Source organism: Scyliorhinus canicula, unplaced genomic scaffold (genome assembly GCF_902713615.1).
Source record: "Scyliorhinus canicula unplaced genomic scaffold, sScyCan1.1, whole genome shotgun sequence".
Classification (NCBI taxonomy): domain Eukaryota; kingdom Metazoa; phylum Chordata; class Chondrichthyes; order Carcharhiniformes; family Scyliorhinidae; genus Scyliorhinus; species Scyliorhinus canicula.
The window spans coordinates 83-15,241 of NW_024055831.1; the positions used below are offsets into that span (position 1 = coordinate 83).

The 15,159-nt window shown below is 44.8% G+C and overlaps 1 protein-coding gene across 1 annotated transcript in view; it reads right to left on the reverse strand.

The window, feature by feature from the left end:
* Positions 1-277: 277 nt before the first annotated feature.
* The window catches only part of LOC119961173 (NACHT, LRR and PYD domains-containing protein 3-like), a 123,617-nt gene continuing 108,735 nt past the window's right edge, over positions 278-15,159 (reverse strand). Inside the window, exons 12-15 of the mRNA XM_038788637.1 lie at positions 14,788-14,958; positions 12,639-12,809; positions 1,823-1,990; positions 278-759 (exon numbers count right to left, since the gene is read on the reverse strand). Of these exons, the coding sequence (XP_038644565.1) occupies positions 594-759; positions 1,823-1,990; positions 12,639-12,809; positions 14,788-14,958 (676 nt within the window). The 3' untranslated portion in view covers positions 278-593. The remainder of the gene's footprint in view (positions 760-1,822; positions 1,991-12,638; positions 12,810-14,787; positions 14,959-15,159) is intronic.

A 15,159-nucleotide genomic window follows, 5' to 3' on the forward strand; every position in this document is an offset into this window, starting at 1 on the left:
CACGGTCGCTGGGCATGAATACTGATCAGGAAGCCCGCATACTTTACCCCCAAACGCAGGAACAGAGTGTCAGGATCTCCTGCAAAAGCAGCACTGTGGAGTCGGGAGGCGGAGTCTGGTGACCCTGATGCTGGGCCTCTGATGTCACAATGGGAGATGACACTCACTCAGCTCCAGCTGGAAACTGGGAAACGGCCAATAGGATTTCAACCTGGAGTCCGGCCGGTTAAAGGAGAGGGACAGGGAATCAGAGGCAAATGTTCACAGAATGAGAGCAGGAGTGTGCTGTTTTAGAAATGTTTTTATTGAGTTTTTGGCATAGAAAAATATAGATATGAACAGTGGGAATTAAACAAGAGAATAGAAGTAAAACTAGAACTATTTACACAGATTGGTTTTGATTATTTACAAAGATGCATCACAATTTCCCCTTCATTTTCTTTTATTCCTTCCTTACAGTGTTTGCAGTGGCGACTGTGATCCCCTGCGTTTCGCTGCCCACAGGTTTTCCCTTTGCTTTTCTTCCCTTTGCTTTTCTTCCCTTTGGTTGAGAGCAACAATGTTTATAAATTGAAATGTTCACACCGTCACCATCACCGGTTCTGCATAGCAAACAACCCGAGTTGAGATAATTCCTTGGTTATTGCCCCGAGGGCCCCCAAGGTTTCGTTGCCCACCGTCACCATCAGTCCCGGTCTGGATCCCTGCAGCGACCTCATCTGATTTTTTCCATCTGCACTGAATTGATTCCCCTCCAGCCTGAAATAGATTAAAGATTAAACAGTAAATAACAGGAGACTGGAGTTAATGGGCCAAATATTTTGGTCTCTGGATCGTCAGAGACCAGACAAATTAAGATGTTGCAAAGGGACCCTGTGGATGTCCTGATGCATGGACCTATGTGGGAATTGTCCCAGATGTTTAAACTTTTGTTGGGAAATGCCCCTGCTGCCCAGGACCCTGTGTGAATGTCTCTGACACCCCGAGACCGAGTCAGAGGCTTTGGACAGATCCGCAGGACTTGCCTAGATAGTTACCCAGAAATATTAGTGTAAAACCAGAGTTATTCCACAAGCGAGTCCCCAACAAGCCCAACTCACCATCATGCTCCCACCACCCGATTCACACCCCTCCCCAATCCACCTCGCTGACCCGACTGCATCCTGATCCCCCAACCACTTCCTTGTCCAATTCAGAGTAAACCCTCCTGACTTGACTACACCCTGACTACCTTGTGACCAGACTACATTGCTGACTCCACCTCTTTACGATCCAACCTGACCTGCCGACCCAAACTACCCTCCACGAAGATAAAAACACACCCATCAACTGCCCACCACCCAACTATCCCCCAACTGCCCTCGCGATCACTGGATTAAGCACCCAAGCTGATACAACTCAGCCAATCCCCAACTAAGCACTCACCCACTTGCCTTCCTCACTCAACCCAAACTAACATTATTAAAAGGCCAACATTACCATTTGGAACCTAGTGATCCACAATCATAGAATACTACAGTGCAGAAGAGATCCTTCGGCCCATCGAATCTGCACCGAAGCATGAAAGGCCCTAACCTGCCAAGCTAATCTCACTTGCCAGGACTTGGCCAAAATAGGGTTTTCCCCCTCTGCAACGGAGCTCTCCGGGGTCACGGTGCTGAAGATCCCAGAAGAAATATGCAGTAGTTTCAGGTTGGGAGAATCTGTGCAGACACCAGCAATCCGCTTATCATTGCCGCTGCTTGGCAGATTCAGGCCAATTTAGATCTTAAAAAAACATTTATATTTTCATTAATACACTAAAACTTTAACAAACACTCACCTCATCATCTCCAGATTCTTGCTGGTCAGTATGAGGTCACGGAGAGAAGGAACAGATTGGTCTGTGAAGAGGTTTCCTCCCAGGCTCAAAACCTTCAGTGACTGGTTTGTACTAAGAGCAGAGGTGAGGGAGCCAACACAAGAATCTGTACAACAGATCATATCCAGCCTGGGATTGGAGGAGAAAAATAACAAGAATCAGGGTAAACCCCCTGAAGTTTAAAGAATAGCATTAATAATGGGACTTTCGGTGGTAGCATTGGTCGCACACAGGGTGGTTCCTGCCCGAACACATCCCTTTTACCCCAACTTGGGGAATTTTGGCGTTAAAGTTGTGCGGAGGGTGGAGGGGGACTAGTTCTCCCCTGGGTGGGCATGTCTGCAGGTTATCAAACTCGACAGAAGACTGAGAACCCTGGCTAAAGAGCTGGAGGAGACTCATGATGCAGCATCAATTGTAAAAGTGGTGGCGGGGGGAGGGTCGTTGCCGACTGGAAAGCTGCCAATGGAGCAGTTGATGAGGATCCTTAAGGACAAATCTCAGCAGGAAATGCAGAGTGATTGGGCGAAGGTGATTGAGGGGACTTTGCTGGACTTTGGAATGGGTGGAGCGGAGCCTGGAGGTGCAGTGGGCAATGATCCAAGAGGTGGAGAAGGTGGTGTCCGACCAGAGTGATCAGATTGTGTTGCTGGAAGTGGAGATGGCGATCCTGGGGGGCATGTGCAAGATGCTGCAAGCAAAGGTGGAGCACCAGGAAAACAGGTCCAGGCAGAAAATTCTTCGGATTGTAAAGGTTCTGGGTGCAATGGACTACATCATCAGGTTGGTGGACGAGGTGTCAAGGACAAGACCCCAGAGGCATGAGCCAAGAGCGGGAGAGTTGCTACGGGGACTGACTATGCATATGCACAAGTTCTGGTACAAGGAAAAGATTCTGAGGTGGGCCAGAGGGCAGCAGGATTGCAACTGGGAAGAAAACCGAATCTGGATTTATCAGCACATTGGTGCTGAGCTGGTCAAGAGACGGGCGAGTTTTAACAAGGCTAAGGCAGTGTTGCACTGACGCCAGATTCGGTTTGATGTGTTGTGCCCAGCCAAACTTTGGTAATTTTCCAGGCCAGGAATGCTTTGGGATTCCGGCGGAGGCAAATTACTTTATTAAGGAAAATAAGCTGAGCATGGCTGAAAGACGACCCTGGGTGGAATTCTGATACGTTAAATTAAGTTACATGTTTTTATCTGTTGATTGGAAAGATTGTTACGGATTGTTACCCCTTTTCTTTGTATTTTTGTATTGAAGTTAAATTTGTGTTTTTTCTTTCTGGAGAGGGGCCTTTGGTGCTGGAGTTATGATGTTTGACTGTATTGCACACTGTTTGTTATGATGTGTACAGTGCATGGGGGGAGGGGGGTTGTTGTGGGTCGGGTGGGGCGCTGGGGTGATTTGAGAATGTTCTGTATGAGGGCCATTTTGGGGGTGATTTTTCTTGAGTTAGGTGGTGTGCGAGGTACTGGGGGAGGGGCCGGGACGGGGACTGGAGAGAAGCAACAGGGAGTGTAGGAGAGATGGGTAGAGAGGTGGTGATGGTGAGTCTTTGGGTTCCGGGCTTCAGGTAGGAGATGCCATGCTAGCAAGAAATGCTAGTGAACGGAAGTGAAGTGGGGGTGGGGGTGGAAGACACGATGCGGTGGTTAGCCAGTGTGGGGGTGGGGAGTGAGGCAATGCACCAATAGGTAGGTTGACTTTGACCTCGAGTGTGGCGGCGATGGGGAGGGGGGGGGTGAGTCTTGGGTGGGCCTGATTTAGAGTGGGATGATGGCAAACTCTATGGGGGAAGGGAGGCGGATGCCTCCAGTGAGAATCCTGTGGATTCCCATGGTTAAATAGTAATTTAAATGGTCCCGGGTGTTCGTGCACGAAAAGTTATAGGGTAGAAGTGATTTTCCTACAGGAGACGCATCTCCAGTTGAAAGATCAGATGAGGCTGAGGAAGGGGTGGGTGGGGCAAGTGTTCCATTCAGAGTTTTACTTGAAGAGGAGGCGGAGGGGTGCCATACTGCTGAATAAGTAAACGGGGGCTTGTGGAAGTGTGGAACCTGGGAGGGGAGGTTTGTGATAATGAGTGGAGTGCTAGAGGGGACTCCAGTGGTATTGGTGAACGTGTAAATGCCTAATTGGGATGACGCCGCATTCATGAAGAAGCTGTTAGAAGCAATCCCTTACTTGGACTTTTGGACTCTCACCAGCTGATTATTGGCACGGAAGGGGGGTTGCGATTTTAATTCTGTATTGGAGCAGAGGGTGGATAGGTCGACCTCCAAGTCGATGGGAAAGCCAAGAACGCACAAGAGCTGGGAAGGTTTGTGAAGAGGATGGGGAGGGTGGATTTGTGGAGGTTTGAGCACTAGGGAGATGTATTCCTTCTTCCCACATGTGAATAGGGTATATCCCTGGATTGACTTTTGTGGTGAACAGCATAGAGGGGAATCCTTCAGCTGAAGGCTGGGATATCCGTTGTCTCCGCTGCTGTTCACACTGGCGAATGAGCCCTTGGCGATGGCACTTCGGGCCTTGGCTGAGTAGCGGGGGATTGAGAAGGGGAGGCAGGGAGCATCAAGTGTCGTATCCTAGTTGGTGTTCGTGATGAGGCCATTAGAAAGCATGGGCAGGTTCAAGGGCTTACTGGAGAGGTTTGGAGGCTTCTCACGCTATAAATTGAATGTAGGGAATAGCGAGGTGTTCCTGGTGAATGCTTCAGGATGTGGGGGGGCGATCCTGGGGCTCTGCTATTTAAGGTGGCAAGGGAGAGATTCCAGTATGTGGGGATCCAAGTAACGCGTCAGTGGGCCACAATGCATTGTGAAACGTGACGGGGTTGGTGGAGGAGATCAAGGGGGACCTTAAGCGGTGGGATACTCTGCACCTGACATTGGCAGGGAGGGTACTAGTGGTAATGAACATACTGCTAAGATTCATGTTTGTGTTTGTCCCTCCGAATTTTCCTCCCCAAGGCCTTTATCCGAACGTTGCTCATAAATCCCGACAGTGTAGAAGAGCCATTCGGCCCATGGAGTCTGCACCAACACTATTGAGGCCCACCGCCTCCAACCTATCCCGTTAACCCCACCTAACCTTTTGAACACTAATGGACAATTTAACCTGGCCAATCGACTTACCCTGTACCTCTTTGGACTGCAGGAGAAAATTTATGCACAAACTCCAGACACACAGTCATCCAAAGTTGGAACTGAACCCGGGTCCCTGGCGCTGTGAGGCAGCAATGCTAGTCACTATGCCATTGTGCCAACTGATGCGTTAATCACAGAATTTGCACGGGCAGGACGTGTGCCGAGGGTTGAGGCAGACTTCTGCAAAGGCAGAGGTGGGAAGAGGAGCTGGAACTCCCGAATTTGTTGCATTATTATTGGGCAGTGAATGTGGAAAAGGTGAGATAATGGGGGAGTGGCACAGACAGATTGGTTAGAAGAGGAGTCTTGTTTGTGAGGAGATGAGTCTGAGGGCCCTAACGATGGCCCATTCACCCCGAGGCAGTACACGAGTAGTCCGGTGGAGCCATCCATAAAAACTTGGAACAAGCCGAGGAAGCACTTTAAAGTGGGGCACATGTCAATGGTTACTCCATTGTGTGGGAATCATAAGTTTAGGCTGGGGGAAAGAGCTGTACAGGAGATGGAGGGAGGAAGGCCAGTGCAGGTCAGGGACATGTTTATGGAGGGCAAGTTTGCTGGGCTAGACGAACTGCGGGAGAAGTTCGAGCTACCATGGGGGAGTGAGTTCCAATACTAGCAGGTGCGGGACTTTGTGTGTCAGGAGCTGCGTTCATTCCCTCAGGTACCGGAATACACCTTTTGCTCCCGGATGAAGGGGCGGGGGCATGGTAGGATTGGGGATATATGAGTGGTTGGGAGAGCAGGGTTGGACCTCAGTGAGACGGATCAGGCGGAATTGGGAAGGGGGCTTTGATGCGAAGTAATGCGCCAAGTGAACCCAACCTCCTGCGCAAGGATGAGTCTTATAAATTTAAGGCATCCACATGAATCGGGTCTGGATGAGTGGGTTTTCCCCCAGAGGTCGTGGCCAGGTGTGAGGGGAGTGGGAGGGGGCCGGCGAACAATGTCCATATGTTCTGGGGGTGTGAGGAGTTGGAGAACATTTGGGAGACGGTGTTTAGGAATCGATCGAGGATTGTGGGGTTTGAGATAAAGCCGGACCCTATGGTGGCAATTTTTGGCGTGTCAGAGATGCTGGAGGTGAAGGGCTGATGACGTGGCCTACGCCTCTTATTGCCCGCCAACGGATACTTTTGCATTGGAGGTCAACTACGCCACTGGCAACATGTTTGGGAGATTTGTACACGTTTCGCAGGTTGGAGAAAATCAAATTTGCCTTGCTATATTTGAGGAGCTGTTTGTCATCGTGGGAGGGGAGTTTGCTATATTTGAGGAGCTGTTTGTCATCTAGGGAGGGGGTGGAAAAGAGAGTAAATGAGGCAAAACATACAACTGTTGGATGTTAAGGCTGTGTTACTACATTTAACACGTTTGGAATAAAATAACTGGAAAAAAGTATTAACAATATGAGACGTTCAAAAAGCACAATGTGCACTTGTATAGAACCAACAACTACTATTAATGGGGTAAATAAAATTCAAATAAACTGTACTGGAAAAACTCAACATGGCAGGCAAATATTTGTGAAGAGAGAAACAGAGTTAAAGTTTGAACTTTCATTGGAACCAGGAAATAGCAGTGAATTGACTGTTTAAGCAATGGTGTTTTGGGGTGGGCGGGGTTTCTGGAGCCAAGGATAGAACAAAATGGAATTGCAGGAGTGATGAAATTACAAAATGGATGATGGGGCAAGAGAAAAGCACAACATCCCCATGTCCTACCCTGAGTCACTGCAGAGGGGCATGGGATGGTCAGCTTCAGGACTGGAGCTTTTAGTAGTGCGGCTGAAGATAATGGCTGTGATTTTAGAAGAAGCTATGAAGCTAGAAGGCAGATGAAGGATTGCTCCCTAATTCACTGATGGCTCCCTGGAGTTGCTCCTCCAGGCTGCTTGGATTTAGAGGGAGGTTCTGTTCCCTCAGGATGATAGGAGAAGATCAGTCCCATAAATTCAAATCTGGATGGAGGTTGTTGAAGTGAGCAGTCATGGGTCAAGTGGTTGCAGAATGGCAAAAGGAACAATGCCCAATGTGTTCTGAAAAGGTGAGTGAAGCACACATGTGTGAGCGACATGGATTCAGGAGATTATGTGGAATTTGTAGAAAGGTCATCCACACCCAGCCACTGGCAATACCCAGACCACAGTACTGACTGTTATAGACACGTCAGCCTTTCTGTGGAGGATCCTGATCAGTCAGAGTTCACTCCTGCAAGGAAGCACCCCTGTGGCTACATGACAGACATCAGCGTTGGCTAGACTGTGTCTTTGATGGGCGAGTAACAATGGAAACTTGTGTCCCTGTCGAAGAGAGAATACATTGTCAGGGAATAAGCCAGTGAGGATGGTTGCATCTAAATAGGCTGATCTAAGTCAGCAGCTTTGCTGCACTATATCCGGATCCCTTGAAGTTTTTTTTACACGTAGAAATCAATCTGTCCCAGTCTTGAACATACTAAATGACTGAGCCTCCATAGCGTTCTGAGGTAGAGACTTTCAAAGATTCACTGAAAAGGAATTCTTCCTCATCTCAGTGGCCTGTCCGTCATTCTGAGACTGTGTCCTTCGTTCCAGAACCCTCCAGCCCCTGCAAGCCACAGGAAGGATCCTTCCTGCCTGTCGAACTCTTTTAGAATTTTTTACGAATTGGGCAGCATGGTGGCGCTGTGGTTACACTGCTGCCTTACGCGCGGAGGTCCCAGGTTCGATCCCGGCCCTGGGTCACTGTCCGTGTGGAGTTTGCACACTCTCCCCGTGTTTACGTGGGTTTCGCTCCCACACCCCAAAGATGTGCAGGTTGGGTGGATTGGCCACGCTAAATTTGCCCCTTAATTGGAAAAAATTAATTGGGTAATCTAAATTTATGAAAAACAATATTTTGTATGAATGAGATCACCTCTCATTCTTCTAAACTCCAGTCTAGTTACTCGTTCGTCATAGGGCAGTCCCTCCATCCCAGGAATTACTCTACTGAAGCTACTCTACTGATTATATACTCTTATGGCAAGTATATCTTTCTTTAGGTAAGGAGACCAAAACTGCACAATAGTCCAGGCGCGCTCTCATCAGTGCTCTATTTAAATGCAGTAAAACATGTTTACTCCCAGTCATAAATCCGCAGGAAACTACAAATGGTTGTGAATGTAGCCCAGTCCATCACGCAAACAAGCCTCCCAGCCATTGACTCTATCTATAATTCCGGAAAGGCAGCCAGCATAATTAAGGACCCCAGGCACCCCGGACATAATCTCTTCCACCTTCTTCCGTCAGGAAAAAGATACCAAAGTTTGAGGTCACATGCCAACCAGCTCAAGAACAGCTTCTTCCCTGCTGCCAGACTTTTGAATGAACCTATCTCATATTACGTTGATCTTTTCTCTACAACTTGCTATAACTGTAACATTATATTCTGCAGTCTCTCCTTCCTTCCCCATGTACGGTATGCATTATTTGTACAGCATGCAAGAAACAATACTTCACACTGTATACTAATACATGTGACAACAATAAATCAAATCAAAATCCTCTTGTAGGAAAGGCCAACTATTTGCCTTGCTCTACCTGCATGATAGCTCCAAGTGGCTCATGAATACGGACATCAAAGTATTGTTGAAGATTTGCACTTTCCCAGCCCCTCAATATTTAAGAACTCTTTATTTGTTTTCCTATCAAAGTTGACCTCAAATTTCTCCACATGGTACTGCATTTGCTAAATATTTGCCCACTCACGGGCTAGAGGGGAACTTGCAGTGAGAGGGGGGAGACCCATTGTCGTGGTCCATGTAGGTAGCAACATCATAGGTTGAACGACGAAAGAGAAGCTAGGCACAAAATTAAACAACAGAACCTCCAAGGTTCTAACCTCTGGATTACCCGAGCAATGTGAAAATTGGCATAGGTTACATAAAATTAGAGCGATGACTACATGGCTTAAAGGTAAAAGTAAGTGGCTTATAGACTGCTGTGGGGGAAGTGTGTTTCAGTTCGTGGGGCATTGGCATAATTACTGGGGAAAGTGGGGGCTTTGGGACAGCCTACACCTGAACTGTGCTGGGACCAAACCGCATAATTGGGGAAGTAGAGAGGGCTTTAAACTAAATAGAGGGGGCCGGTTCTGTGGAGGCGATGTGTAGGTTTCCAAAGAAAATAGGATATGACAGCATTGCAAGGCAGCTATTTAGGTTACCAGAGTGTGACAAGAAGGGGCACATTGTACAAACATAATAAAACAGCAACAAATAGGGTCACAAGGTAAAGTTAATGGTTCTTTACGTAAATGCACGTAGCATTTGGCACAAAACAAATGAATTAACGGTACAAATTGTGGTTAATGAGTATGATCTTATAGCCATTCCAAACACTTTGTTACAGGAGATCAAAACTGGCAACTAAATATCCAGTGGTATGAGACCTTTCATTTGGACAGGCAGGAAGGAAAGAATTGTGGAGTAGCTTTGTTAGTTTGAGATGGAATAAGTATGATGGCAAGAAATGGCATTGCATCAGAAGATGTAGAATCCATATGGGTGCAGGGAAGAAATAACAATGGGAAGTTGACACTGATGGGAGTAGTCTGTAGGCCCCAAACTGTAGATATAATATAGGACAGAGAATAAATCAGGAAATCCAAGGGAATGTAAACAAAGGCAGTACTTTAATGGGTGACTTTAATCTTCATGTGGATTGGTAAAATCAAATTGGCAGAGGAAGCCAGGAGGAAGAATTCAGTGTGTATTCGGCATAGTTTCCTGGAACAATATGTCGTGGATCCAACCAGGGATCAGGCTATCTTTGATTAATGTGCAATGAGGCTGGTTTAATAAACAATCTGAGCATATGATCCTCTTGGAAGCAGCGACCATAACATGGTAGAATTTAGCATTCAACATGAGTGAGAAACTTATTTAGAAGAATGTGCTACACTTAAATGAGGGTAATTAAAAAGTAATGACGGAAAAGTTGACTGGAATGGATCGGGAAAGAGGTTTAGCAGGAAAGATGGTTGATCAGCAATAGCAGACATTTCTGACTCACAACAAAAATATTCCCAGAGAGGAAGAAGGATTCTTGGAATGGTATAATTCAACCATTGTTAACCAAGGACGTGAAGGACGTATTAAACTGAAAGTAAAAACATATAATGTGGCAAAGATTAGTGGTAAACCAGAGGATTGGAAAATGTTCAAAACTAACAAAAGATAACCAAACAATTAATAAAATGGGAGAAAATAAACTATGGGGGAAAATCTGCAAGCAATATAAAACAGAGAATAATTTATTTAAATATATAAAAAGGAAGATAAAGGCCAAAGTGAACATACAGTCCTTAGGGAATGATGCTGGGCAAGTGATAACAGGGAACCAGAAAATAGCCGAGGAGTTGAAAAAAATACCTTGCGTCAGTCTTCACGGGAGAAGACACTAATAACATTGCAAAAATAAATAATTGTGGGGCAGAAGTGGGAGAGAAGATAAATACAACAATCACTAATGGGGCTAAAGGCTAATAAGTCCCTTGGACCTGATGGGTTGCATGACAGGATATTAAAGAAAATGATTCTATAAAATAGCTACAGAGAAAGTGCATACACTGGTCGTAATCTTCCAAAAATCCTTAAATTCTGGCAAAGTTCCAGAGGATTGGGAAACTGCCAAAGTAATACCTTTATTCAAAAAAAATGGAGGGAGACAATAAACAAGTAGCTATTGGCCTTTGCTTAACTTGTCATTAGGAAAATGTTAGTCTATTATAAAGGATGCAATAGCAAAGGATTTAGAACTGCGTAATATAATCAAGCAGAGTCAGCATGGCCTCATGAAGGGAAAATCATGCCTGACAAATTTAAAATTTGTTTTTGAGGTGGTAACAAGCAGGTAGATGAAGGGGTAGATGACTGTCCCGTGTGACAGTCTGCAGTCTCTCGCCATTAAGATAATATCCAGTTTTCCATTCTTCCTGCCAAACTGGACAGGTTCACATTTTCACACCTGTTTTCTCCCCTCAACTTTTTATTCATTCACTTAACCTATCTAAATCCTCTTGACAACTTATTTTCCTATCTTTGTGTCATCAGGAAGTGTATCTACTTTACATTCAGTTCCAATCAAAGTCATGTACACCGATAGTAAATAGTTCAGGCCCAACACGGACTGCTGTTGCACTTCAGCACCAGTTTCTCAGCCAAAAAATGACCCATTTATCCTGACTCCCTGCTTGTTGTCAATTAACAAATCCTCTACCAATGCTGCTGTGTCACCCCCTGCACTACGAGTTCTTAACTCATACAGTAACCGTTTATGTAACACCTTATCCAATTCATTCTGGAAATCCAGGTACATCACACTACAGGTTCCCCATTATCTATCTTCATGTTCATTTATCAAATAAATTATTCAAACATGATTTTCCTTTCACAAAACTATGTTGATTCTGCTTGATTGTTATAATTTCCTAAAGTCTTGCTATTACCACCTTAATAGTCAAGCCTAGCGGTTTCCCTGTGACAGAAGTTTATAGTTTCTTGCTTTATGTCTCCCTCTTTTCTTGAATAGGTTTAACTTTGCAATTTTACAGTCCAGTGGTTTCTTTACTGGGTTCAAAACTCTGTCCAAATATGATCTACCACTAATCTTTACAGAATTAATACTTTTTCTTTCAATTTTATGCTATCCTTAACCAGCCATGGATGGTGCATCCTACTCCATTGGAATATATCTTTGCTGTGATTATAAAGTGTCTGTTTAAATGTCTGTTACTGTTTCTCGACTGTCCCAACACTTAAGCTAGTTTCCCAGTTCACTTTAGTCATGTCTCCTGTCCTCATACACTTTTAATTGCTTTTATTTAAGTTTAAGACAGTAGACATTGACCCAGACTTCTCACCCTCAAGTGAAGGCGATTTCTATTACGTTACTATGAGGTCATTATTAATTCAGGTCTAAAATACACTGTTCTGTGGTTAGGACCAGAAAATACCTCACAAGAAATTGTCTTGAATGCATTCTCTATGAACTCATCTTCCAGTTGACCTTTGAAATTGGATTCATCCAAAGATTAAAATCATCTGTGATTATTGCAATACTTTCCTATTTCATTCTGTACATTGTCTGAAATTGTAACTAGTGTTAGAGGCCTATAAATGACTCCCACAAATGACCTCTTAGCTTTGCGAATTCTTATCGCTACCGAAACTGATTCTGCTTCTTGATCGTTTGAAGTAAGATTACTTCTTACTTTTGTACTGCCATCTCTTATAAAGAGAAAGACTCCTTCACCTTTTCCTAGCTTCCTCTCCTTCCAGTCACTTTCATCTATTTACTCTTCCCTTTCTTGTAAATCAAGGGCTGCTGTGATCAGGGAAGAGCCATACACCTCTGAGGGAGAGGAGAACACCTCAGATGATGCACCATTACATTATTCCCCCACACCCTCAATACAGATTTGTGATCTGGCATCCCATTGCCTAAGGATCAGACAAAGAAAGAACAGGAGTCAGAGTAAATGTCGTTCTTTTTAAATTAATAACTGACAGTGGTGTTTTTTCTATTATAAGAATACTAATGCTCAAAAATATATTGTTGAATATTTAGTTATTATAAATACAAACTCTAGAGTCTGGTACTTACTCCAGTTTCTGTATTTTACAGTTTGGATTCGTCAGAGCCACAGAGAGTAGTTTCATTCCTGAATCTCCCAGGTTATTATTACCCACATTCAGGTCCGTCAATGACTGATTTATACTGAGAACGGAGGAGAGTTCACCGGCAGAACATTCTGAGAGAGTGTTATTATACAGCCTGGAGATCAGAAAGAAATATAAAAGAAATCAAGTGTTTTTCAGAATATCATTATTAACAATAATAATGTACTGGTGGGACTCAAATAACAACTACAATTTATACAGAAGGCAAAATATTACTGATGGTGTAAATCTGAAATATAAATAAAATATGGGGGAAATAGTCAGCAGGTCAGTCAGTATCTGTGAAGAGAGAAACAGAGTTAATGCTTCAAACTGATGAGGTTTTAATAGAACTGGGAAATAGTCGCAAATTAAATTGTTTTACATGATGGAGAAATGGAGATCGAGTCACAAGGATGGACCATGAGATGGCTGGTGGATCCGGAATGGAGTTTTATGATGGGGCTGAAAACGATGTGAGAAAATTCTTTTCCACATATCGTCAGTAGTTTGGGTCTGAATTCACTGCTGGAAGTCTGGTTGAGGCAGCAGAATCAAGGCATTCAAGAGGGCAAAAGATGATTATTTGAATAGGAACATGCAAGGTTACGGGGAAAAAGCGCGAGAACGGCACTGAGTCATAATGCTCAATTGGAGAACCGATGCAGGCGTGATAGGTGGAATAGCCTCCTTATGCACGATAACAATTCTATGGTAATAATGGCTGAGATAGTACCGATATTAAGACTGGAAGTTGTGATGTAGTGTGGACAGCATGAGGTAATTGAGCCATGCTCTACAAAGGACCATTAGTGTCTCTCACCAATAGAGAGTGAGCAAATATGAACGAGAGGTGGTGGGACTCCATGAACTATCATAGCCAGAATTAAACATTAGCGTCATCTAGCCACCGAAGCAACTGAGCTAACCAACTGCACACGATTGCCAGAGCTGGCCAATTAACGTCTGACAGACGAGGCGAAGCCATCCACTCAGGCAGCACAGGCAGAATCACAGAACTGTTACAGAGCAGAAGGGAGGCCATGGTGTCAGCACTGACTCTCCGTATGAGCAATTCACTAAGTATCATTCCGCCACCTTCTCTCCTTCACATTCTTCCTTTTCAGGTAACATCCCATTGCCTTGGGATCGGGGAAAGAAATAACAGTCGTCAGTGAAAATGCAGTTTTTGGTCCAAAACCTCCATTAGCTGGAATGTCAGACCTGGGGGGGGGTACCCCAAAGATGCACAAGAGGATTCCAGGAAGATCCCATGCAATGAAATCATGAAAATTGCCCTGGAAGTTGAAAGTTCTGTTGGGCAATTACCCTGCAATCAGAACCAACTGACACTCAAGATTTAAATTGCAAATTTCAGATGGTTCCAACTGTCTTACAGCAAGAGTCACCAAGAAAAAGTTAGAACAATTCAAACTTCTTCTAACACTTGCTATTGACCACCGCACCCATCCAAAGGTCTATCTCAATTGCCCCAATCTCCCAACAATGCCCCAGACTCCACTTCACTGACTCACCAGCAGCCCTCACCAACAACATCCCCCAGACTGACCATCCTTTCAATTAAGGCGTGGCTTCCTTACTTTCAACTCTCCTGCTCTTGATTGAAGTACTCGGAAACGCGCAGATCATCGCTGTCAATGAATGCGATACAGGTGGGGTAAGAAAAGCATTTTGGGTAAATAGCTAGGAGGGGAGTGATTATCTGATTTTGATTACCTACCCACGCAAGTTACGGTTCCGTCACGAACACTGATAATAAAGGACAGTGTCTGAAAGAGATTGTTAGATATCCAGTTAGTGGGCAGCAAGGTGGCGCAGTGGGTTAGCATTGCTGCCTCATGGCGCTGAGGTCCCAGGTTCGATCCCGGCTCTGGGTCACTGTCCATGTGGAGTTTGCACATTCTCCCTGTGTTTGCATGGGTTTCACCCACAGAACCAAAAGATGAGCAGGCTAGGTGGATTGGCCACACTAAACTGCCCCTAAATTGGAAAAAATGAATTGGGTACTCTAAATTTAAAAAAAAAAGATATCCTGTTAGTATAAACACAATCTCTCACAGTCTGGTACTCGCCCCAATTTCTGTATTTTACAGTCCGGGTGCCTCAGAGCCACCGACAGTAGCTTCACTCCTGAATCTCGCAGTTTATTAATACCCAGTTCCAGATGAGTCAGGGACCGGTTTGTACTGAGAGCGGAGGAGAGATCCTCAGCACAAGAATCCGAGAGGTCGTTGTCTGACAACCTGGAGATCAGAGAGAAAAATAGCAGGAATCAGGGTAAATCCCCAGTGATCTTCAGAATGCCATTATGAACAATAGCAATCTCCAGTGAGAGACTCAACAATTTCCTTTTACACAGAATGCAAAACATTATTGATGCTGCAAACCTGAAATAAAAATAGAATATCCTGAAGAGTGAAACAGGCAGTGTTTCAGTTTGATCA